The sequence below is a fragment of the Hydra vulgaris genome, chromosome 08 (genome assembly GCF_038396675.1).
Source record: "Hydra vulgaris chromosome 08, alternate assembly HydraT2T_AEP".
Lineage (NCBI taxonomy): Eukaryota > Metazoa > Cnidaria > Hydrozoa > Anthoathecata > Hydridae > Hydra > Hydra vulgaris.
Window position 1 is genome coordinate 6,675,688 of NC_088927.1, and position 27,907 is coordinate 6,703,594.

At 27.6% G+C, this 27,907-nt stretch overlaps 1 protein-coding gene across 1 annotated transcript; it reads right to left on the reverse strand.

Moving 5' to 3' along the window:
• Positions 1 to 6,452: 6,452 nt before the first annotated feature.
• Positions 6,453 to 21,865, reverse strand: LOC100207631 (myosin-10). The gene is made up of 22 exons (XM_065802983.1): positions 21,218 to 21,865; positions 19,927 to 20,083; positions 19,280 to 19,307; positions 18,902 to 19,001; positions 18,646 to 18,738; positions 18,089 to 18,251; positions 16,651 to 17,616; positions 16,441 to 16,541; positions 16,078 to 16,353; positions 13,774 to 14,112; positions 12,891 to 13,174; positions 11,962 to 12,526; positions 11,629 to 11,857; positions 11,094 to 11,347; positions 10,080 to 10,274; positions 9,588 to 9,974; positions 9,224 to 9,511; positions 8,791 to 9,021; positions 8,444 to 8,695; positions 7,441 to 7,779; positions 7,163 to 7,335; positions 6,453 to 6,961 (listed from the first exon to the last, which is right to left on the reverse strand). Exons 1-22 carry the CDS (start codon positions 21,548 to 21,550, stop codon positions 6,877 to 6,879), a joined length of 5,838 nt encoding a protein of 1,945 aa, XP_065659055.1. The 5' UTR covers positions 21,551 to 21,865; the 3' UTR covers positions 6,453 to 6,876.
• Positions 21,866 to 27,907: the final 6,042 nt, after the last annotated feature.

Genomic DNA, 27,907 nt, shown 5'->3' on the forward strand with positions numbered 1-27,907 from the left:
TAAGATTTTTGCACTAGTTACTGACTCAGGTGCAAACGTTTTCTCTGCAGTAAATAAATTTGATGATAATGTTCTTAAGATTCCATGTGCTGGTCATCGTTTGAATCTTGTGCTTAACGATCTTCTAAACACGAGAGATATAAAAGTAAAAAAATTAAAAAATGGTTTAAAGCGTTACAAAGTAAAGGATTACGACGGTAATGGAAAATTAATTAATAAAGAAATTACAGAAAGTGAAGTTAAAGAAATTGAAAAAATGAACGAAGGCATATTGGAAATTGCCAAGGTAATTTCATCCTGTAGGCACATTGTTGGTTCATTTAAGCATTTGGAGATGTTACAAAAAAGGTTAAGAGAAGTTCAAGAAGTACTTCGATATGAAACTAAAATTAAATTAGTACAAGATATACCTATTCGCTGGAATAGCCAATTGGATATGATTGAATCTATATTAACAAATAAAACTGCGTTGGATATGATAAGCATTGAATACCAAAATATAAAAGACTATCTTCCCACTGCTAATGAATTTAAGGTGCTGGAGGATTTATGTGATTTGTTACACCCAATTAAAGAGCTAACAAAACTTTTTAGCGGAAAGAAATATGTTACAGTAACATTTCTGTTTCCAACATTGTATTCTCTACTAAATGGAATACTTGAATCGCAACCCATTTTTACAGAACTAGCTAAGACTTTTCAAAAGGAATTATTAAGGTTTCTAAAAGGGCGTTTTAAATACATTTTTGCTAATGATTTTTTCTTAGCAGCTACTTTTCTTAATTTCAAATTTCGTAAATTTGAGTTTATCAAAAATGATATCGATAGATATGAATGAATTACAAAGGCAAAAATGTTTATAAAAACATTTTATGAAATGCATCTAAAAGAACCCGAAGAAATCGATATAACAATTGAAAAAAATTGTTTAAATAACACTTTAAACTCATCAAACAGCTCAACTGACAATACCATAAAAACATTTCAGCAATCGTCAACGCCATCGTATGCAAATACTACTACTTTCATTAACAATAAAAGACGAAAGCCAATCAACTTAATTGAACTTGTAACAGATAAAGCATGTTGTCATTTAATTGAAAACAATGATAAACTTGAAAAACAAATCAACAATTACAGTCTACAATACTTTCAGAGCTACGAAAATAGTGCCATCGAATTTTTCCAAGCTAATCAAAAATTGTTCCCGGTTTTGACACAAATTGCACGGGTAATATTTTTAGTTCCAGCGACATCGGTGTCATTAGAATGCTTATTTAGTTCAACAGGTTTAATAGGTATGGAGCTACGGAACCGGCTGGCACCGAGCTTATTGAAGCAGTTAGTTTTTATTAAAGAAAACAAATAATGAAAAACATTTCTTTATCAAATAATGTTAAAAGAGTTCGTATTGAACTGAAATTTGTTTTCACTTTTAATTCTTAGTAAATTAAAACACTTGTCTTTTTTGTTTATCTGATGAGCTTTCCAACAAACAGCTTAATTAATGACAAGCTGTTTTCTTTCCAGTCTTTATTTTCTTTTCCTGTCTGGAAAAACCACCGGTATTCAATCATTGAGCTGCCACCAGGGCAGGCGCTAGTATGTGTTACGTGGTGGGATGAAATTAAAATTTTTGCTAAGTAAAAAATAAGGTCCTTGTTTTTTGAAATTCGACGACTGACTGGTCTTAAAGGTCTACATTTGCCGGCTTATTTAAAAGGGTAAACTTTTCCGACTAAATGCACAAAAAAATGCATTGAGGAGGGAAGGGGTGTGAATAATTTTAAATTTAAGTAATCTTTCCACGTCACTGAATGGTTTAGAATTTGTAACTAAAGAGACTAATTTCATAGCTTGCAACAGTAGCATTTACTGTTAAGATAGTGCCTCTTTTTAACAAATCTTGTTGCCCAACAAACTAATTATAAATTTGTTTTTTGTTTTTTTTTCCTAATTCGTCAAGAAACTGGTTAAGTTTTTTAGATGCTTTGAATCATGGTGCCTCCTTAAATTATATTTTTTGCACACTATAACAGATTCATTACATACTAAACATACTGGGACCAAATTAAATTTACCAAAATAGTATTATTTTGCCATATATACACATATCTCTAAATACAACATATATTTATATATATATATATATATATATATATATAATATATATATATATATATATATATATATATATATATATATATATATATATATATAATAAAAGGTCTACCTGCTGAAACACCCCGTGGTAAATTATTTAGGCGCCCGGTTATTTTGATATTATTATGCAAACAAAATATGTATTAAAATTATATTTTGGAATAAATTTAACTTTCCAAATTTCTATTTATTTTCTTCCTGAAATTAATTAAACTTTTCGAAATCTAAATTTATTTTCAAAATTAATTTAGGTTATCAAATGTTGTTTGGTTTTTTTCGAAATTAATTGCGCATTTCGAAATTATTATTTTTCTTTCGAAATTAATTTCACTTTTCGAAATCCACTTTTTTTTTTTCGAAGTTAATTTCACATTTCGTAATTCTGTTTTTTCTTTCGAAATTAATTTCACTTTTCGAAGTCCAATATTTTATTTCGGAATTAATTATACATTTCGAAATTCCTTTTTTATTTCCGAAATTAGTTTGGCTAGTAGAAAAAAAAGAAGTATTTCGGTACCGTTTTAATCGAAAATTTTCGAAATTTGCAATTTCGATAATGATTTTTCCCTATTAATTTTAAAATTTTGAATACAAATAAAAATTTTAAACAAATGAAATAATGCACTATGGTCGGAAACATCACTTTTCTTGGCCAAAACTATTAAAACTTAAAATAACGGAATTTTTAACTGGAATTTGAATTTGCAGTATATTTTAAGTGTTTTTGTATAAAATAATTAATTTTTTTTAAAAAAAATTATCAAAATTTAGAATTAAAATTAAAAAAAAATTTTTTTACATAAAATTATTTTTTCTTTTCTTTCTGAGTTTTTATTTTTTTTAGTTCTAAATTAGAAAATATACGATACTTTCGAGTAAATATGTTGTTTCTGGAAATTGAAAATATGATTTACACACATATTTACGAAAATATTAAAATTTTATTAAACTCTTTAATTTAATACAATTCATTATCCAAAAATGTATTTTTCTCTTCAAGTTGTTCTGGATAATCGTCCTCGTCGTCATCCATATTTTCTAAATTCTCAGTTGCACATGTTTCACTGATATCCTCGCAATACAATAATTCCTTTACTGCTGGTGGCAGTGTTAAACGCTTCCTTTGGTGCACACGTGTATTTAAGCGAAGAGATGAAATTAATGGATCCGATGTATCAAGAGCTCTATGAAATACATCGAAAAGATTATCAATAGGCTAGTCTTACGTGCATGGTGCAGTCTGTCGCTTTTATATATTTTGTTTCGTGACTCAACTGCATCCTCTCCGAAGTAACCAACAGGAAGTGCTGTAATCTGCATTAATTGCATTGAGTGAACTATAACTTTATGTACTGTGGGAGTCATTGGCAACCAGCGGTACTTGCTTTGATATAATTGACCAGTTTGAAAGCAATATTCTTTAAATTTATCCAAATTTAGGGAAAGTTGACAAGATAAACATATTAATATTATTCTCATTCGAAATATTAATTCGGTGCCTACTCCTAAAACTTTCGAAAATTTATCATATTCCGTAAATGCTCTACGCGACGTTTTGCCGTCATTTGTGGAACCACAACCACCTGCTTTCGGAACACCAACACGAAGACCTAGTTCTTTCCAAAACTCATTCTGAATATACTCTTTTCTTTTCTTAATTGCATCTTTATCTTCATCCGATCTTATTTGCCATTTTTTTACTTCCATCTTGTATCCTAAATGTAGTAGGAACTCAAAAAATCTAATCCAGCAGTGCAGTGGACTAATTCCGTACTTTAGTTTTCCATCGATAGGTTGAAATTTTACGCTGTTACAATCTGTGCCTTTAAGAAAGTCAGTTTGTATGCATGGCGTATTGGACATTTTTGATTTGATTTTGTATCGGTTAAAACATTCAAAACTTTTCCATCTATAACAGTTAAAAACATTCTGAACGTTATTTCGATTATCCTACCAGTTTCGATTTCAACACGTATGTTTTCAAGCTCTTGAATTTGTTTATTTAAGTCAGCAGCTTCTCTTATTATCACTTCCTTCGTTTCACTCGTGTACTCTAATTTTAAAGGCTGACAAAATCTTGTGGACTGCGGAAAACAATTATTCCAAATCGGGGCTCCCGCGCTACTCAAGAGTCTCAAGGGAATCACTGTTGTGGCCAAAAGACATGAATCAGCATTTCGTGATGTACTTTGATCAAGGAAAGATTGCTTATATTGAGATTGACCAGAGCTGCTGTCAAAACCGTAGCTAAATATCATTTCCGTTGATATGAAGTTACCCGTAATTGTCGCAAATACTTCCTTTTGCATCTTTATAATTCTTTTAGCCGTATGCATTAAAAGCATTTGTAAAGAAACCTTTGCACATTTGTCGTCTTAGTACACCATCGGGTCTGCACTTTTTATTGCTAATATATTATCATAGGGTGGATAAATATTAGCGTTACGTTGCTTGCTTTCAGTCCGGATGGAACAGTAATGGCTCTTCGAAAAAAAATTTTCGAGAAGAAATGCTAACGCTTCCTCATCAGATATTACAATAGGTGCATTTACATCATCGACATATAGCTTCCTAACCTTGGATGGTCTTGATGGATTTTCGATGCTTTCTTTTAAAACAACTGCAAAAACTACTTGTCCTTGTTTTCGAGCCGAAATTGATGCTGCTTGAACTAACAGATTTGTTTCGTTGTGTTCTGACATCGAGAGGTTTGCTGCTTGTCTCCTCTTACTTCGTTCAGATTTCTCAGAGTACTTAAGTTGCGTCCAGTTAGTGATACAATTTTTTCATCTGGGTATAGTTCTACTGTGCATTGAGTCTCTGTAAAAGCAATTTCTAAATTTATTTACCTGATTATTACAGTTTCTGATCAAAGCCAGCCAGAATATTTAATTTGAAAATCATCAAATCTTCTACGACACTTTTCCCACTTTGCAGACAAATTATTATTAAGCATGCGTGCTTTTTCTGTTAAATTTTTAAAGCATTCATCTGAAATTTCATCGGCTCCCCATTTTTGTATAAAGTAATTTATTAGTGCGTCCTTATTTTTTCCTTTCTTCTGCTGGGTCAACCAAATATCAAAAACTGCTGAATTCTGTAAACAAATAACGACTGAAAAAAAAAGAATTTACTCAAAAACCGCAAATCGAGGTAAACATTTTCAAAAACTAAACACTTCAAAGTAATTTTGGTTTTTAATCTTATGCTTAACACTCCTTAACAAAATGTGTTGAGCTTACTCAAACTTAAAAAATAGACTCCAAAATGTTCAAGACTTTTGGAAAAAGTTATTTTATTTTTTAAAGTATTCAATTTTTGAGTATTATATTTTACAAAATTAATAAACTTACCATCACCTTTGTTTTCCATTTAAACTTTTATTTAACATGCTTTGTTTTCAGCTTTAACAAGCAATTGAAGTAAGCACTATAAAACACCGAACGCAATTCTGTTTACAAATGAAGCAAACAAATTCAACTTCGATGACTCACCGAATAACGATGAATTGCATATTACAACAACAAAATTAATTTTTAGTTGCTTTGGAGTGTTGACTAGTAGATTTAAAAAACAAAAACATATTTCGTGAGTGTAAACATTTTGACTTTTGGCCAAGAAAAGTGATGTTTCCGACCATAGTGTAATGGTATGTTAAATGCAGCAACTATAAAGTAAAACTCAGAAACTTTGTTATTTAAATTTAATGAAACTTGAACACAACTTAAAATTTGTAATTTAAGTAAACATTAAAGTTTTTCTTGTAGGTATTTTGTTTTTTTCTGAAAATGCTTAACATTTTACAGACTCTGTGTTCATTTGGATATCTTTGAATTATTTAGTCTTTTCTTCTTTTGCAACTTTAGCATCCATAAAAAATGATGCTTTATTTTTCTATTGCATATACAAAACTGTTTCGACTGTTTAGCCTCACCCTCATGAGCGCTGCCAAGATTTTTTGATGTTTAAGATATGACACTTCCAGGGATTGCGCAAACTCTGAACTCAAGTATGTTTATGTCAAGAGAATGTTTTGTAAAAAATTGCGGTAATGGAAACAAAAATACCCCTCAACGTTACACCCCCCCCCCCAGACTATTATTATTTTACCCAAACGTGAGTTTGGGTAAAATAATAATAGTCTGATAAAATGTAAAACTTTTTGAAGCGAGTCTGGGCTGTTTTCAAACTCTTAAAAACGAACTCTTGAGACACAGACCTCTTTGCAAAGATTTGGGTTTTATTAACCCAAATATTCATATCAGACATTTTTAAGGAAATAAAAAAAATTTAATCATTCATTCTTTATTTTTATTTTACAAATTTTAATTTGAATAAAGAATATAGCAAGTTAACCGAGTAAAAAGTTATGAAATAACGCCTATAAATTTTTCAAAAGTTACATTATACGAAATATACAATTTTATATTTATAGTTCTTTAATACGGTAAACCATGAAATTAAAAATCTAATAGCAAATCTGTCAATAATCTATAAAAACTAAACAGCTAAAGCTAAATAGAAATACTTTTTTAAATTAAAACAAAGTTTGTTGAGATCTCATTTAGAAATAAATTCATACCCAAACATTTTGTTATGAAAAATCGTTGAGAAATATCTCTTCAAACGTTATAATTACAAATGATTTTTGAAATATTTATAAAAAAAATATTGGTTGACAAAAGCCACCCAGTTCGAATTTTCAAGACGTTTTCAATCGGTGCCGTCCTCATCATTTTGTTCATCGTCATCTTTACGGCGACGTCCTGTAGAACGGGTGCTAGGCGTAGTGGCAGTCCTAGGCATAAATAAATATCTTATAAGCAATTATTAACTTTTAAAAACGTGTGCGTGTATATATATATATATATATATATATATATATATATATATATATATATATATATATATATACTTAGTTTTTGCCAAAAGTACTTTTTTTGCCAAAAGTATTTTTCCCTTAATAACGTTTTTGATTAATCAAAAAGGTTTAACTTACTTCATTCTTGATTTTAACTGTGTAAGCTCTCTTTGTGCTGATTCAAGCGCTTCGGTATTTTCATCAAGATCTCTTTGCATCTTTCTCTTGGTTCCGTTTAGTCTACTAACTTCTTCCTCGGATTCATCCAATTGTCGTTTTATGCTTTTTACCCTGTTATTAGCTTTCTCAACCTTTAATATAAAATAAAGAAGCGTAAAAGTAAACAATAACATATTTTAAATCACAAAACATATACGCAACACAACTATTGAGTACATAGGATTTACACAACATACTTGTTGTTTGTACGATTCAGTGTGACCACGCTCCTCATCAACAAGCACTTGAAGTTCTTTAGCTCGCTTTTCAGTTCTTCTAAGTAATTTTGTAATATTCTGTTTTTCTTTGGCTTCTTGATCAAGTTGGGCTTCCAGATTACTGATTTTGGCTTCAAGAGTTGCTACTGTGTTCTTGGTACGGGAGCGTAAACTTGATTCTAAATCAGCAAGTTTATTTTGCAATTCTTTGTTGGCGCGTTCTAATGTCATACGAGAGTTGTCAAGGGATTGCAAAGCGGCTCGTTCTTCAGCTAATTCAGCAGACATTTGGTCTATTTGTAGATTTCCTCGTGAAACCTATATATAAATATACATACATACATACATATATGTATATATATATATATATATTTAAACAACTTTAAAAAGTATTCTACACAATAGAGTGCTCAATGTTCTTAAAAGAACAGAGCAATTATATTAGTTAACTAATATATGTATATATATATATTTATATATATATATATATATATGTATGTATATATATATATGTATGTATATATATATATGTATATATATATATATATATATATATATATATATATATATATATATATATATATATATATATATGTATGTATATATATATATATATATATGTGTATATATATATATATGTATGTATATATATATATATATATATATATATATATATATATATATATATATATATATATATATATATATATATATATATATATATATATATATATATACATACATATATATATATACATATATAGATATAGTGCTCGTAGTGAGGCGGGATACGGCAGGATGCCACCTTGTCACCTTTATATAAAGTATAAACTATCCTGTCACCTTTTTATAAATCTCTTTATGTAACAATAATTAGGTGGGATGGTATTTTTAAGTTACTGAATACCATTTCGTTACTTTTTTCCCCTCCACTTCGAGCACTGCATATATATATACTTAGAGTTTCAGCAATTTCACACACCTTATCTTGCATAAGCTCGGTCTGAGTTCGCTCTTCTTCTAATTCTTCTTCAAGGGCAGCAATTTGAGCTTCCCATCGTTTGCGTTCTTCAGCAACAGCTGTCTTTGCAGAAGTGTTGTTATTTAACTCTTCAAGAAGTTCATCGCGTTCTGCTTCAATAGTACGACGAGCACGTTCAGCTGTGCTGAGATCTTCTTGCATTTGTACGAAATCTGACTCTAATCCCTTCAATTTCTTTTCATTATCTTTAACCTTTAAAAAATAATTTTGTTGATGTTTGTTTAACAAGCATCTTGAAAAGTTTAAAAATAATTTTTTTAACATTAAAACTTTGAGATTTTATATACCTGAGCAGACAACTCTTCACGTGCAGCCTTTGCTTCATCTAAATCACGTTGAACATCTTTGAGATGGACTTGATATTTCTTGAGCTGCTTTTGACTATCTTCTTTAAGCCTGTTAGCTTGGTCTAACTGAGCTGTAAGTTCTTTTACATCACTCTCTAACTTTCGTTTAGATGCACCAGCAGATTTGCTTACTTTGCGTTCCTCTTCAAGTTCAAGTTCCATTTCACGTAACTATATATTGAAAATTGATATTTAAAATAAATTTTCTTTACTTTTTTCTTTATAAGGAAAAAAATTGCAAAACTTCTAAAAAACTAATACCTAATTACTTAACTAGAAAACTTAATAAAAAGTTTCGAATGATATAAAAGACTTCACAAGATGACAATGCATCATTAAAGTTTGTTTCTATATAAAAGTATATTTAAATAACCTGTTTGATAAGTCCTTTTCTTCCTTCTTCAATAGAATCTTCTTTTGCTGCAAGTTCTCTTTCAAACTGAGCTTTTTGTGCTTGCATATTTACTTCTAATCTTAGCTTGGCATCTTCAGTGGCCTGCAGCTCATCTTCAAGTTCTTCAACTTGAGTTTTCTGCTCGGCAAGTTGCTGTTCAAGAAGTCGTTTAGCTTTATCAAGTTCATGCAGATTCTTACCAGCACCATCTTTAGAATCAATAAGCTCTTGGAGTTCTGCCATAAGACTTTTACGTACACGCTCAGACTAAAAAAATACTAGATATAAATACAAACGTTCTTTAATTATATTTTGATTAAAAATCTTTGATATAGATTTTAACCTCTACTAATTTGTCCTCTAATTCTTCGTTTGCACTTTGTAATGAAAGAATTTTTGTTTCATTTGCACGAGCAACTTTTTCTACATTATCTCGCTCACTTGCAAGAGCTTGGGATCTAGATTTTTCTTCAGATAAAAGTTGATCAAATTTCTTTTGTTTTGCAGCCATTTGGGATGCATTATTTCTTTCTCTTTCCATGAGCACAGTAACATCATCCAAATCTCCTTGTAACTTCTTACGAGCTTTGTCAAGTTTAGAAATTTCAGACTGAAACCTCTCATTGTCAGAGCGAAGTTCTTCGTTTTCTCGTTTTTGTTTTTGACGAGCTGACTCAGCTTCTTCAAGAAGTGTAACTTTTAATTCGATTTCTTTTTTGCAACTATCAAGCTAAAGAGATTTACACTAAATTAAAACTTTTTTAAAAAAAATTGTCTTGTTTTATAAATTGTTTAAAAATAAAAAATGTATATTTTAATAACTTATTATTAAAACCTGTAATTGAACTTGTGTGAGAGTTTTTTGAACGGCTTTTTTCTCATCTTCTTCTTCTTCAAGTTGTTCTTGAAGACGATTGGCTTCATCTTCAGCCTCGCGAACTTTTGTTTGAAGAGCGAGTTTCTGGCGTGTTTCTTCGTGTAAAGCATCTTGAAGGTCTGACAGAGAAGTCTCTGCAGCTTGTTTAGCTCGCTATTGAAAAATTTTTTTTTTTTTAAAAGTGTTTAAATTTGTTATTTGTTATTATATACATATTGTTTTGAATTGTTAAATATTTATTGTTAAAATGTCAATCTGAAACATACAATAATGACTGATTATAAAAAAAATAATAAGGTTTATAAAAAGATTAGTCTATGTCAATAATTGTTGTGAAAGAGCTATCAAACTGGATTTTATTGATTCAAAAATATTGGGGAAAAATTGCAAGATATTTAACTTGTTTTGAAGAAATGCAAACTTAATTTTCCATTCTATATAAATGGTTAAAAGAACCACTTAATAAGTTGTAAAAAATTTAAATTTTATATAGGCAATATAGAACAAACCTTTTTATGTACAATAAAATGTGTTTAAAAATCTTTAACAAACTGTTTTTGTCGAATTTTTGAAGTCTTAATTTTAAAAACGTGTTAATGCACTTTTTTAAATTTTACAAGTAATTAGATAAGAATTAAAATTAAGAATTCGAAGCATTTTAAAAAACCAATTCATATTTCAAAATGTGAGAAATATTAAGAAATTTGCAAGTAAACCTAGTTTAGACAAAAATTAAGAATAATTCTGGTGACCCTTGAAAATCAAGTTATTTAAGGAAAAACACTCATTAATATATCCAAGATTTTCTTTTTTTACTTCCTGACCTCTTTTTCATGACTCTAATTAGTAATCATGTTTACTCTCCATGGAAACAAACAAACAAAAAAAATGCAAGCAATTATTATGATGCTAAAATATAAAATTATAAGATATTATAATTTTATAAGTAAATAGCAAAATAAAAAATCTTACTTCGAGATTGGCTGCTTTTGATTCCACTTCATCAATTTGTTGATTTAATGAATCACATTCTTTAGTTAACTTAGCACATTGTCCATCAAGTTTTGAAATCATTTCCTCTTGTCCCATGCGAATTGCATTTGCTTCACTTAACTGAGCTTCAAAATTTTTGGCTTTTCTATCGCTCTCCTGCTTCAACAAAGAAACACGCTGCAAATCAGCAGCAATTTCAGCATTCTCATTCTCTAATGCCGTTTTATTTTTTTCTAAAGCAACCATTTAAAAATTATAAGCAAATATAAAAATATATCCATTTATAAATATATCCAAATATATCTATTACAAAAATTTCTTTTAATTTATAAAAAAAAAGATCTATTCATTATATAAAAATATATTTGTTCAACTCGCTAAAAGATTTTTTGAATTTGTAAATTATTAGCCCCTTGCCCTCTAAAGAAAGAAAGAAAGAAGGAAAGAAAGAAAAAAACAGGGCAAAAAAATTGGCAAAAGTTGTGGTAAAAAATCAATAAAACATGTCAATTACCCAGTGCATTCTTTCCCTTTTTAAATTGATCTAACTGATCTTGAAGTTCATTCACAAGTTGGTTGTGTTTTCCTCGCAATGAGTCCATTTGTTTTTCATGTTCTCTAGCCTCTATTTCAACTTGCTTTTTTAATTCATTAAAATCTTCTTCACGTTTACGCTGAAGCTCTTTCTGCACTGTAGTTGCATCTGTGTTGACTTCTAATTCTTCACGCAATTCATTAAGATCCTAATAAAATCTTTTTAGTTAAAAAACTCAACAAAAAAAAATGTTTTATAATTATAATTTATTACAAAATTTTAGCTTTTAAATTTAAAATATTAAAAAATCACCTTCTCTAGTTCTCGTTTAGCTTTTTCAACTTTTTCACGAGCTGCTTTTTCTTGTTCATAATCATCTTTAACTTCTTCTAGATGGGCTTCAACATCCCGTTTTGCTTTTTCAACATTAACTCTTTTTGACATTTCCTCATCTCCTCTCTTGATAGCTGCAGCCAGTTCATTATCACGACGAGCAAGATCATCTTCTAACTCAGCAATACGTTGTTGTGCTTCTGCCAATTGATTTCGCAAATCACTAATTTCTTGCTGAAGTTTTCTAATTTCTTTTTGGTAATCAACAGCAGTTTTTTCACTTTTTGCAACACGTTCTTCTAATTCTGATATTAAAGTTTCTTGTTTAACTTTTAATTTGATTAAACCTTTTGATTTATCTTCTTCTGCAGACAACTTTGTGCTTAGCTCATCCATTCTCTCTTCAAGTTGTTTTTTATCTTGTGATAGTTTGGCATTAGAGTCTTCAACTAGTCTTAAATCATCTTCTAGTGCTTTTAGTTTAGCTTCAACTTGAACCTTTTCGAGTTGCAACTTTTGTCTTTGAGCTTCTTCCTCCTCAAGACTAAATAGTTTTTTGAAAACAAAATATTTACTTCCATATTTATTATAAATTAAATATTGACCATAACTAAAAAAGTAATTAAAAGATAAGTAGAAATTGTGTCATGTTTAAATATACTTTTTTTCTTTTAAAAGCAATAAAATACTTTTTAGAGAAATTTATTGTTTATAGCTGAACTATAAAAGTGAAAGCATTTATTTTTCAAGGATATATAAATAAAAAAAAGCATAAATAAAACAAGGTTTTTTGAATATAATATTTAAATAAGCTTCAAGAAGAAGTTTAAAAGGATGTGCTAAAATCAAATTTGTCTCCTTACATGCGAAAAAAAGAAAAAAAGAAAAAAGAAATGCTAGAAATATACCTTTCTTCTAATTCTTGAATTCCTTGTTGTAACTTCTTTTTTTCCTCAGCAGTCTTGGCTGATCTCTCTTCCTCCTCAGCTAACTTGATTTCAAAATCATTCAATAACTCCTCTAATTCAATCTTTCGTTGCTGGAGACGACTAACATTCTCTTCTGCTTCTTGACACAGCTCTATTTCAGCTTGAAGTTGCTCAGCTAACAGTTTATTTTCGTCAGTAAGCTTGTCATGACTCTTTTTGAGGTCATTGTGTGCACTTTCAACTTTTTCGTATTTATCAAGAACCTAAATAAGTAACAACAAAGCGATAACAATAAATAAAATTTCATATATATATATATATATATATATATATATATATATATATATATATATATATATATATATATATATATATATATATATATATATATACATATATATATACATACACACACACACACATATATATATACATGTAAAACTTGTTAAATATAAATTGAAAACTGAATATAAAATCTAGGCAAAGTGTCAATTATGGAAGTATTTGGTTTGATGTTAAAATGTGTTTTATGTGGCAAACACTACACAGTAAAAACTGGGCTAAGTGATATTTGTGGAAGTAGATCTAATAATAGGTATTAGATCTCCACAGTGAATATCACTTGGCCATTTTAAAACCAAACTGAAAATTTTTATTTTTGGCATTCAGCCCAAATTTTATATTCAGTCTTTAATCATTCTTTTATCTTAAATGTTACATATACATATGTTAAATAGTTACATAAATGTATTTTAAGTATAAAAATATTTACAATACTTTTAACTTTTATAAACATTAAAAACATTATTTAGGTTATAAAAAAGAAAAAAATCATTTTTAACGAAAGCAATAAAAATTATACTTTTTTATACTCCTCTTCTTTGGCGCGAAGCTCTTCATCATGTCTTGTAACATTCAACAAAGGTTTTACTTTTGTGAACAAGCGCCACCATTGCCAATTTCTTAATTTCATCCAGCTGCGACCATTTCGTTGAATAACTCTAATAGCTGATAACTGCTGAATGCGCCTCTTATAATTTTTACGAGCAATATTACCTCTGCAAAAAGCTTGGAATTGAATTACTATTTCAGTAAGTTTAATATCACGTTCTTCTTCAAGATGGGCTAACACACCAGCACGGAAAAATATTTTTGATTGACCGATTCTGAACAAATTTGGATCCATTTCCAAAGCCTCAATCTGTTATAAAATTTTTATTAGGTAACTTAATAAATTTTATAATATAATATGTGAGTATATATATATATATATATATATATATATTATATATATATTATATATATATACACACATTATATAGGACGCTGTATGTGTGTGTATACACACACACACATACAGCGTGGAAAATAACATCAGGTTAATGACTAAAATTGCTATTTTGACCTTCCAAAATGAATTCTTCATGTCTGACCGGTTGAAAAAAAAAAATCAGGCTATTGAAAAACCAGGTTTTACAAACAATCATGATGCAATTTGGAAAGAGCATATACTAAAATTTCACAAAATCATTTAAATTTTAAATAAATATTAAATATAGTTTATTAAATATTAAATTATTGTTTACAACATGCTACTTTAACTTACTTTGTTGACAAATTTATGATGTAAATTATATAATTTTTTTTCTTTACTTATCTAAATTACATTTTGCAGGCGTTGAAAAACCCTTTTCATGAATGATTAAAGTTCTTATTTTATTATTGTTTTAAAACAATAAAAATATTAAATATTTAATTTTTATAATAATATGAAAATATATAATAATTGCTGCATTCAACTGAGAGCATTTTTCTCTTTTTAAAATTTTTGATTCACTAGGATTTTCTTAAAATCTTCTTATTTATTTTCTTGTAAGTTTTTGCTGCAAATAGCAATAAATGATTGAATGATTTATAGTTAAATTTAAACTTTTCAATGATAGGATTCTTAAAAATATATATATGTTTAGTAAAATCTAGTTTAATGTAACACTAATAATTTTTCTAGTAGTGTTTCATAATAGAGTGTTAATAAAATTATCAATAACTAATTGTAATTGTTTTTAAAATGAGCAGAGATAAAAAAATATTTTATATCTCTGCTCATTAAAATCAGAGATATAAAATTACTATTTAAAATTTTTGTATGTAACTAAGAACATTTTCTCTACCAATTTTTTTTTTTTTTAATAATTTAATCTTATTTCTTTTTTTGTTCATTTTGTCTCACTGGTGAGAAGCCATGCAATTGATGTATTATTTTTAAATAAATTTGAAATTATCAATTGCGCATTTACACATGTTTTCTCCTTTCTAATATTGATTGTAATAGAGTCATCAAACGTCAACCCATCCTGGACAAACAATGCTTTCATTTTCGATTGCATTCATAAAGCAACTTGTTATAGTATTAAGTATTCAGTTTAAATTTTTTTAATATTGAATAAAATCCTATGCCCACAAGCGAATTTTAAACAAATTAACATTAGAAGGTAATTTGAACGTTAGTTATTTGCGAGTTAAAACTTTAAAAAATGCATTGATTTTATTTAAATTTATCATTTTCAAAAGAACACGAGTTCCTTAATTTTTAAACATTAAGTTGTTTTTGTGTGTTTAGTTTTAGTCACAAAGAACTATTACTCATGATAATTTAAACAAAGAGAAAAAAAAAAATTTGAACATCCAAAAAAAACAAATGACTGTTAATTCCATGTGTTAGCTGGTCTAAATTGACCGCTCGCCTTCAATTTTTTATTTTCCACGCTGTATGTATATATGTATATATACATACATATATATATATAGATACTTATATATATACATACATACATATATATATATATATATATATATATATATATATATATATATATATATATATATATATATATATATATATATATATAACATATATTGTTATATACAACCCTTGGAATTAGGGTCGGCATTTGGCAATGCTGACCTTAAAGTGTTTGAGGTCAGCAAAAAATTGCCGATCTCGTTTCTATGTTTTATGGTAAAACCTTTAAAAAAAATTTTTTTTTACCTCTAAAAGCCTGAGGTTGGCAAATTTTTGTTGACCTCATTTATCCTAATTTCGTGTGTTGTATATATGTATCATATATACAACAATATATGAAATAACCAATATAATTAAAGTTACCATTTTCTTTGATGCATTGCGTCCATCCATAAAGCCTTTAGGAACAACACCAGGACAAAGAATTTCGTATCGCTGTCTAAATTCTTGGAAAAGAATTCTGTTAGGAAAACCTTGCCTGCAAATACGGATACCTTCTAAAACACCATTACATCTCAGTTGGTCAAGAACCAAAAAGTTGGTAATCTTTCCACTTCGTTTTTCATAGTTTGGAATGATGCAACGAACAAAGTTTGGCTTTGTGCAATTTAATGTATTCATGAGACCTTGTAATTGTTCCTAAACAAAATTTGCTTTGAATGAATCTAGTGGATATTTCGACTGAAACTAGATAAAATATTAAATAAAATTATTAAATAAAAAAACCTTATAAAGTTGTGACAGAGTTCTAAACATTCCTTTTTTTGTTTTTGCTGCACCAAATGCAGTATCCATGCCTTCTGTAACACTCATGCTAACAACATTTTCTAAAAAAAATTTAAATAAATGCAAAAAAATAATAATAATAATAATAATAATATAATACCAAAAATTTATTGATTATGCTAAACATATATTTTATATAAATTGCCTAACCAATATCTTTCCATAATGCATCTACAAATGGTTCGCTTGAAGCTGCCAATAGAGCAACAACATTGTCATTTAGTGGATCCATATTCTTTGTTAGCCATTGGGCTGCAGAATAATCAACACGGCCAGCATAATGAATGATACAGAAATCTGAGTTAGCTCTAAAGTCAGGTTTCATATATTTTGGATGTTTAGCATGAGCTTTATTTATTTTCTCTACTAAACTTTTATCTGTAGCTTTTGGGAACCAACATTCCTCATCAAGTAAGGCCATAATGCCCATTGGTTTCTCAATCAAGTCAATAGTTGGTTGTAAATCAAGTCCAAAATCAATAAATTTCCAGTCAATTCCTTCTTTCTGGTATTCTTCTTGTTCAAGAATAAACATAGTGTGGTTGAACAGTTGTTGCAGTTTTTCATTCGTATAATTTATACATAACTGTTCAAATGAATTTATTTTGAAAATTTCAAAACCAGCAATATCCAAGATTCCAACGAAAGAGGCACCTTCACGTTTTGATCGATTTAAACTCTTGTTAATGCGAGTGACTAACCATTTGAACAGACGCTCATACATAGCTTTTGTAAGAGCTTCAACAGCAAATTCGCACTGAGCTTTAGTTTGAGCTTTTTGTGTAAACTCTCGTCCAACTTTAACTCTTGGTTTTAATAAAGCATTTGTAAAGTCAGTAACAGCAATTCCAAGAAGATGAGAAATTTGCTGTGAAATAGTATTATCGGGCAATGCAGCTTGATCTGATTTTCTTTCCATTTTGAAATCCAAGTTACCAAATAATAGACAAGCTGATAAAACTTTGAAAATAGGATTAAGTTCTTCTTGAGTAATACCCATATCCCTCATAGCCTCCAAAGTTAATTTAAATTCTGCACGGTCATCCATGTTAGGAAGCTGCACAAGTCCATTTGACATAAAAATATAACTTTTTGGATCAAGAAGTAGAAATTGTTCTAAAAATAATTTTAAAGTACTTTAAGAACCAATAATTGATATTTTATATTAATACAACTATGGTTTATTATTTATTCAATTATTGCTTTAAATCTTTTTTTAGTTAACCATAAAAAATACACATCACAAATGAGTTCATTGAAACAAAAACAATGTTTTTGAGCTTATAACAATGTAACAATTAAAAAAACATCTTTAAACAATTATTATAAATGTGGGAAGTGGACAGAACTTGAAAGCCTTTTAAAATCATTAAAAACTACTTAACATCTTTTATACAAATATTACATAAAAAAATATTAAGAAAAATAGCTTGTTAAATTTTGTATGATATTCAGCCTGTTATGTGTTTCTCCACATCAGATACAAATATAAACTATTCTTATATGATTTAAAAGTTTTTGTTATAAAAAAAATTTAATAACAAAAATATAAAAAAAAGAAAAAAAGACTAAAAATAGAAAAAAATACTTTTAACTTCAGGACTTGCACCCAAAAGCAACTGGTAAAAAATGTGGAAAAGTCTTTCTTCTGGTGCTTGGCGAACTAATCGACCTTTTTCCAACAAATAGGACTCGATGTTTGCTCCGGAGATAAAACCAGAGTTATCAAACATAATTCTGATGAATTTACCCTAAATGAAGTCAATAGTAAAAATAACAGTTATTTAACTTAACAGAACTAAACCAAAAACTAAGTATTGGATAAATTTCTAACATCATTAAGTTATAATTAAAATTGTGTAAAATATATTTCATAGATTAACTTTTTGTTTTCATGAGAATTTTTTTTTAATTTAAATTTTTTCTTTTTATATATTTTGTATATCATTTTTGTTTATTAGTTTTGGAAGATTTAAAGTTTTTTTTTGAGCAAGATTAAACTCTATATATATATATATATATTTTTTTTTTGATAGTAATCAAAATGAAAAATATATAAGTAATTAAAAAATACATTAAATAAACAAAATCCAAAATTTAAACTTCATTTACAAAACAAAAAAAAAAAAAAATTTAAATACTTACAAAACGTGATGAATTATCATTTTTCACAGTTTTTGCATTTCCAAATGCTTCAAGAATAGGATTGGCTTGGAGTAACTGTACCTCAAGTTGACCCTAAACAAAACAAAACAAAATATTTATACTTTTTTATTTTTGAAACTATTTTTATTAAAACATCTTTAAAAATTTGATTTAAACTCTTTTTAAAAAATTTTTAGAACTTACGTATTATTCTCTTAAATTTATATAATTTTTTTAATAAGTTCTCAAAAATTACCTGTGCTGATTTATCATCTTGTTTATGACGACCAGCTATAGCAGTCAAGTACTGTATAACTTTTTTTGTGTTTTCAGTTTTTCCTGCACCAGATTCACCCCTATAATATATATATATATATATATATATATATATATATATATATATATATATATATATATATATATATATATATATATATATATATATATATAAAAACACACGCACACACACACAAACCAATATTTCAAAAACTAAATGGAAAATTAAGGTAATAGAAATATTAGTATTACACAGTTCATAAAAAATACCATTTATGACATGTTACCAGTTTAAAATGTCATCAATGGTTTTTAAAACTAAAGGAAAGGTTATAAATATATAAAGTTAAACACTTACGTGCAGAGGATAGACTGATTATCACGATCTAAAGATAATAAAAAGTTATCAGCAAGAATAAAATGAAAACTTTGTTATATAAATATAACTATACTCAAATAAAAGATCAGCAAATCTTTTATTTTGAAAGTAAAGAAACTTTGTGTAGCTGAAGTTAGATTAATAAATCCACATATAAGATTCTAGTTGCAGACTTATGCTTTTTAATGGTTCTGACTGTGGGATTTATATCTAACAACACTCAAAAAAAAATTATATTTCTAATAGCAATAATAATTGCAGTAATAAAAACCAGTACTTTTTTTAAAGATTTGCAAAGATAATGTCATGTAACTATGTGTAAAAAATAGATGTTTACTTTCATTTTACATTTTCCTTTGAGCTCAGATAAAAAAACCAATTCTATTAATTTTGAAATCTATATTTTTACATTTTTCTAAATTACCATAAAATTTTCTATTATAACCAATCATAAAAAAGAGAAAAAAACCCATAGTAATACACACAGTTTGTGCACTACTGCAGTTTTTTCCTGCAAATCTAAAATTTTCTAAGAAAGGTTTGCAAGAAATGAACCATACTACTGTAAATGGTTCCACATGACACTTGTTCTCACTCTCTCTAGAATTTAGTAAATAACAACTTACCTTGTAGCATGCTGCGATATGCATTATCAGTAATTGCATAGACATGTGGTGGAAGCTCATGTCGTTTTTTTCCTCGATATAAGTTAACAACATTATCACTGTATATTGGTATCTTCTTGTATGGGTTTACAACAACACAAAACAAACCAGAGTAAGTCTAAATAAAATTTAATTTTGAAACTAGGTCAATAAATAAGTTTAAAAAATTAAAAATATTTAATTTTATAATTTTTTCTCCTAGTTTGTAATATAGATTATTATTAGGTATATATTGTAATATATACTCAATAATACCTAAGATTTTGTAAAAACCTCTCTGTTAAAAATCTTTGGTGGTCTTATGACTATAACTAATTATATTTGTAATTTTAATTATTTTAAGCCACCTTAAATATAGCATACTTTAGGAAAGTTGCTTTTGCCTAGCTAAACCATAATATCTTTGGGTTCACGAAAATATTGCATAATAAAATATAGCACAAAAACTTATAAACATTTATTGACAAAACAACATGAGTCTCAAAATGCTATATTAAATATTCTATAGTTTTTATAACTTAAAAATATATTGATCACAAAAAATTATATATAAATATTTATATATATATATATATATATATATATATATATATATATATATATATATATATATATATATATATATATATATATATATATATGTAAATTTGTGTTAGTGTATTTTACAAATAGAGTGCTCAATGTTCTTAAAGAACAGAGCAATAATAAATTAGTAAAAAAACACTTATCTAACTTTTTTCTTCAACTTTAAGTTTCACCATTGCTTAATCATCAGGAAGAGAACTCTTCCTGATGATCCAGCAATGGTGAAACTTAAAGTTGAAGAAAAAAGTTACATAAGTGTTTTTTACTAATTTATATATATGTATATATATATATATATATATATATATATATATATATATATATATATATATATATATATATATATATATAAATATAAATTACTGCTGAAATAGGCCTGCATGTTATGTCACTGATTACACAAAACTCAAATAGAAACATATCTTGAATATACATAATATTAAAGATTAGGATGTGGGAAAAATAACTTATATTATCTTTTGTTATGTATATATAATTGGAATCAAAAGAAATTTTAATAACTCAATTCAACTCAAACGAGAAAAATTGCGACTAGAATTCAACAAAATGCTTTTTAAAAAATAACTAATCTGCACATAATAACGCATAAGTATGCACAAATGCAGGTCCAATTCTGCAGTAGCTATGGGATGAGAAAGTTACTTACATAAATGAGATCCGAAAAATATCGATCTTTAATATTATGCAACACACTAGCTTCATTTAAACAAGTCAGATCAGCCATGTCTTCCACCTTGTCAAATTTGGGTGGATTCATCCTTTGAATATCATCTTTATGAAATGTCACTCTTTTCCCTCCTTCAATTTCGGCAATGACTTTATCCCCTTTCTCCTCTTTGATACTAGCAGAAACAAACCCATGCTCTTCACTAGGCACCCAAACTAACTTCTGTGCAGCCCAAGCAGCGTGAGCAACGGGGTCAGCTATTGCACGCCGATCAACAGACAGATACTTTAAACTATCTTCTTCGTTGTCCATATTGAAAATGAACCCAGTTGTCGAGACCAATAATGCTTTATAATATTAGAAATCTAAATACAAAAAATATGCTCTGGACTACTAAATGCAGTACCAGTATATGAACCCAATATATGAACACGGAAACTTCTACACTCGCTCTGACTTAACACCCTCCCTTATTAAAAGCCCTACCCAAAGTTAAATTCTATTGGCTATATTTTAAATTATCACGTGTTTTTATTTCTTCGTGGACAAACCTCTAAAGATATAAAGTCTGATATTTTTGTAATATATTTTAATTTATTTTTAGTTAAGTAAATATTTACTTTAATACTTTATTATTACAATTAAAAATAAATAAATGAGAAAAAATAACGAATATAAAGAGGTCATCTCTCTAAAATAATTTTAGAAAAATTTAGTTTTTTCACATCAATAAATTTAGTAAGAGTGCCCACGCATAACAAACATTACCAAACATTGCCGTACAACTGAAGTTATTTTAAAAAGGAGACTAATTTAATTTAAAAAACATATATTAAACCCACTGTTAACGGCATGTTCAAATAGTAATTTTTTTAGTAATATTGAAAAAGAAACAAAAAAGTCATTAAAAGCTGAGTTCGTTTGTAATCGTTTGATATTTTCTAAATAGGAAAACTATAAAATAAACGATATAAGCTAAAAAGAATTTAATTTTAATCGCTTATTTGTATTAAAAAAAAAAAAATATATATATATATATATGTTGCAAAGTATTATTAAAATTATCATTATAAATAAGTTTTTTTACAACAAATCGTTACAAACCGTCAATAAATCTGATTAAATTTTACAAGCAAACGTCCCATTGGATAAAACTTATTTGTTTAAATAATGCACAAGTAATCTAAACTTGCATTTCAATTGTTCCGCAACAACAATAAACAAATTCCACTTTTGGAATTGTCGTATGATCTACTGTGAGAAAACTGATTACATCTTTGCTTGATCTAAGTTGTGACCATGTATAGAAGTGCTAACTAAAAGTGATGCTATGACGTAACATTTATTTATCTGCAAAACTCAGTAAGTTATCGACGCTAAAGTTGTTTTAGATTAATAAAAAAACCTCAGTTGGATACTTTTAAAATAATAGGATTAGACAAAACTAGATTAATTGTTTTTTATATTATATTTAAAACCAGTTAAATTTTGTTAAAATAATATTTATAAAACATGCTTCACCCCTTAAATAACTTAAGGTTAAATTTATGTCCCCCGGTATCGTAATCATGTTTGAGCATCTATTCAGATTAAAAAAATTTTTTAAATCGTCAAATCTATTGTTATTTGCGATCTAAAAAAGTAAAAAAAAAAGTTTACATATAAACACTTGAATAAGTGTATCACGAAGAATGCGGAACAAATACTTGTTAAAGCTAACGTTAAAAAATAAGCAAGAACGTCACACAAAAAAGCAGTAAATCTGGAAAATATAATACTGTTACATGTCATGCGTATTAAATATATGCAACAAAATTACAATAAACCAACTTTTTTTAACATATAGTTGAAAAAGTACGATAAAATAAAGTTGCAAAAGTTCGATTCCCACTAAGCGTTTATAAGCAATAGCAGTATAAATAGGAATATTTGTGTAGATTGACTAAAACTTTATCCTGGTGAACTGGCTGTGTTCGAATAGACATTAGCTTAAATCTGGACCAACATTAGCTTAAATCTGGGTCGGATCTGGCTAGCCATTGCATTAGATTGGGTTTTAACAAACTCTAGCTAATACAGCTTAACAAACTGGTTCTGTCAAATACGTTCTACTCTCATACCTTTTTCAATATAACTTATTGAGTTTAATACGTTCTAATCTAATATCTTTACCAATACCATTTATTGAGAAAAATGGATAAAAACTAGTATGTTAATTAAATTCAAATCAGTTATTAGATTGCGCTATAAAAAAGTTATTAACGCAAAACATTAACACTAAGTTAGCCAACTTATTAACTTTTATTTTAACAACTGTAACACAACAAGTTAAATTAATTCATGACGTGGTATTGGTGATCTAGCTCTGGCAATCCATATATGATGTGTTAATAAACGTATATCGCAGAAGATCCTGTGGAAATTAAATGGTTTTAGCATGTCAAGAAGTTTGGCGTTTATTATAAATTGGCACGCGATCAGTAGAGTTTTACTAACTTATATCGAAATCATAATTCGTGTAAAATGCACCAATCGATTTAGTGATTATGAAATATTCAACTAAAAATAAATAAACTTTTTTGTTTTTAAACTGTCTTCAAAATGCAACAACTTCATTTTTTTTTTCTTTACCCATTATGCCCAGGCGCATAATGGGGTTAGTTCAAACATCATATTTCAACTAACCCCATTATAATGATATGATAAATAAAAATGTTTAACAAATGTTTAAAAAACATTTGTTAAACATTTTATTAAAATTAATTAAAAATGTTTAGTACTTAACAATTTTTTAATATGCTTCGAACGTATTATAAAGCTATTAAGTACTTAACAATTTTATCATAATTCCACTTATATTGACACATGTATACTAAGTTAATAATGTAATAAAATATTGTTAGCACATGAATATCACGTTTATATAAAACTTATACAAATATGATGTATCTACATATTAACATATTAACATATTGAAGTTTTTACACTGTTTAGATTGAACTTTTCGTTTAATATTAACCGCATTCTTGTAAAATAATGCTTGTGCTCCGACGTGGATTAAAACATCGTTCTTTTAAAAAGCTTGCAAAATATAAATGATAGGGTATTTTTCTTTTTACAACGAAATTACGTTTCTGTTATTGTGAAAGTAACATTTATTGCTTTGCATTGCAACATTTATTGTATATAGTTAAGTTTATCTTTTACCTCTATCATTAACGTCACGCGTGAAATTGATAAGTCCGCTGTAACAGATTGGCATGTTTTATTGGTACCCAAAAATGCCTTTTTACTAGCTCTGTATTTCTATAATAAGTTTGCATTTATAAAATGTATATACTTTAATAAATTATAACTTAGTGGAAGAAAACCGCGTTCACGCCATTTTCGTTACCCTCGGCCATATTGATTCTGAAGCAAACTCTCTAACCACTGCACCACTGATGTTGTACATAATATTATAGTATGATATATTTTTTAAATTTAATTTTAACCACACTTGTCACCTGCATTAAATAATGCTAAGGAAAAAACGTGAACTTTTCAGAATCACAAAAACTTTTTTTTATAATAATAATAATTAGTGTAACTAATTTCTTTAAGTTATCTTTTTGGTAGATTAAATTAAAATTTTCAATTTAATTCCAGCCCCTATTAAACAATTTAGTCCACAGAGTGAGGCCCATTTTTCTAAATAGGTTCAAGTCCGTATATAAAAACCAACAGTGGTTCAAGAATATTTTAAGTTTAGAAAAAATCACTTAAGTAATGCCATGTATATTTTTGTAATTCTGTAGAATTCATATAGTTTACTTTATTTTAGAGTTATCAATAGTCAGGGTTAATCCATAATTTTAAATGTACTGCATCTAGTACCTCAAAATTAACAGTCCTCAATACTCGTGTACAACTGTTAAGCAAGTACCTAAAAAATTATTAAAAACACAAAGAGAGTTTAGTATGTGTTACCTTCTATTCTTTTCTTCTACTAATTTAAATCGCTTTTTGAACATCTTAATCAAAGTTGCGTCAACTGCTCTTTGCGGCAGATGTTTCATCTGGGATTCAAAAACTTTGAATCCTATGTATTCAATGGTTATATATATATGTATATATATATATATATATATATATATATATATATATATATATATATATATATATATAAAACAAGAAGAGGAAAATGTAACAAATTCTTTTTTTTGGTCTTTACAGAAATCTCTAACTGACTAAAAATGACGTTGATAAACTGAGAATCTTGTTAAACTCTACCCACCAGATTTAGCTAAAAACTTAACCCAACAGAATTAATTAAAATTGAATTTTTTGAGAAAGCCAACTTTTTTCTGTTAGAAAAAGCATTCTAGCCAGATCTTCTAAATAAAATTTCTGAAAAGGAACTGCATTCAATATTTCCCCAAATGTTTGTTTCACTTAAAATCGCTTTAACTTCAGAAGGCAAAAGATCTTTCAGCAAGCTGGCTATTGTCAAGGACGATATGGGTTTTATATATATTCAGTAGCAATTGTACTGTTTGATGTAGAAGAGTTTTTTTTGCCATTATTAAGGCCAAGAAAAATGTGATTTAAAATAAATAAAAAATTATTTTATTTGATATTTATAATTTTATGACTCGGAGTAAGGGTTTCCATTCAACTTTTGACCTACATATATATCACTGCTTCGATAAGGAGGTTTTAAGTATGACTAAAAGGTACTCAAAATGTGTCTTAATACCTTGGTTGTGCATAAATCGAACCCCATGAATGAATGACAACAAAATTAAGTTACATAAGCTAAATGAGTTAAAATACACAGTTGCAGCTGAAGCCTGATTCCTGAAACTTATCAACTGCTCTTGAGGCTTATCAACTGCTCCTGAAGCTTATTAACTGCTCCTGAAGCTTATCAATTGCTCCTGAAGCTTATCAACTACTCCTGAAGCTCATCAACCGCTTACTGGAAATCTTGGTAAGCTAAACAGCAAGTATTTTATATAACTCTTGAATATTTATTTATAGAAATAAAAAAAATACTGATTGCTTTTTATTGTTTGATATTTAACTCAAAATCAAGTTTTGACTTAGTACTTAACGTCTTTTTGTCACTAACACTAATTTTAAAGGCACATAAGGGAAAGTATTCTCATACTGATAAGGAGACAATGAAAACTTAAATGGGAAGTTAAGCACTTATCAAAGTTTGCTGATTGAAATCAGAAATTTATTTATGATAGTGAACCTTATTTATCAGAAATTTATTTATGATGGTGAACCTTATAAGAACAGAAAAAACTATGAAAATGTTGACCATGACGTAACTAAAAAGTCTGAAGAAACAAAAAAACAGTCTCTTGTGGTTGATAAATTTCCACCGCCTGAACTATTTTTAGTTTGAGCACGTTGTAAAACAAATGTTGTGATGGCTGAGGAGTCAACTAAAACATTTCTAACTGGTAAAACTGTATCAAGGCAGGGTTACAATAGAGAACGATTTGATGGACTTTTTTTTCAAAAAGTACTTTCTATCTTGGATAAACCCATAACCATAGCTCCCCTTCTGATAAAACCATGTATTAATACTTTAGGGAAAATCAAAAAGGGTATACAGTTAGTTACTTTAAATTTATTTTCATTTATATTTTTACAAACATTATATTTTTTTTTAAAAATATTTATAATTTAGTGACAGAAGGTTGTTTTGTAATAAAGCTTTCTCTTGAATACAGAGAAGGTTTATTATAAATTCAAGAATTTGTCACAGAAATCTGCAATCTGCACCAATATCTGAAGAAATACACAACTCACATGACGAGTCTCGGTTGGAAATTTTACATAACGTTAGCAAACCTTATCGTGTATCTAGAAAAAAAAAACTTTTGGAAATTTTTTGTGTGCAACGCTTCGAAGCTTTTCACAAAAACATTAACAAGATTATGAAAGTTTCCACAACTTTGAAGTAAGTTCCACGGTGAAAAGTTAAAAAAAGAAGTAACCACGACTTAAGAATGCTTGCACAAAATAATATTTTGAACTTAATTTAGATTGGATTTTTTTAAATATCCCCTCACCCTTACCCCCAAAAAACAACAGAACTCAAGATTTTAAAAATCAATTTAAAAGAACGATATTAAAAATCGATGTAAAAATTTTGTCCTTTAAATTTAATAAAAATTTAGTTTTTCCAGTTGCTGACATGTGGAACAATATGAACTTTTACTTAAGGTTTTAACAAATATCAATCAATTAATCAACTCATAATAAATCTTAAAAATTTCACATTATAATTATTTAAAAACAAAATACTCAATTTCCAGTTAAGATTAAGCTGTTTTCAGAACTTTTTAAACTAAATTTTAAAGTTCTTTTTTTTAAACTCTTTCTTGTTTTGTTTCAAAGATATTCCAATTTTTCGATTTTTTTTAAATGCGCAAAAAACCAAATAGGGAAAGAATCCATTTCATGCACACCCAATGTTATGATATATATATATATATATATATATATATATATATATATATATATATATATATATATATATATATATATATATATATATATATATATATATTTATTTTAAATATATAGTTTAAGCAGAGCTGTTTTATATATTTAATAAATAAAAACTACATTTTTTTACAAATATAAGTTTCATGAAAATGCAATCAC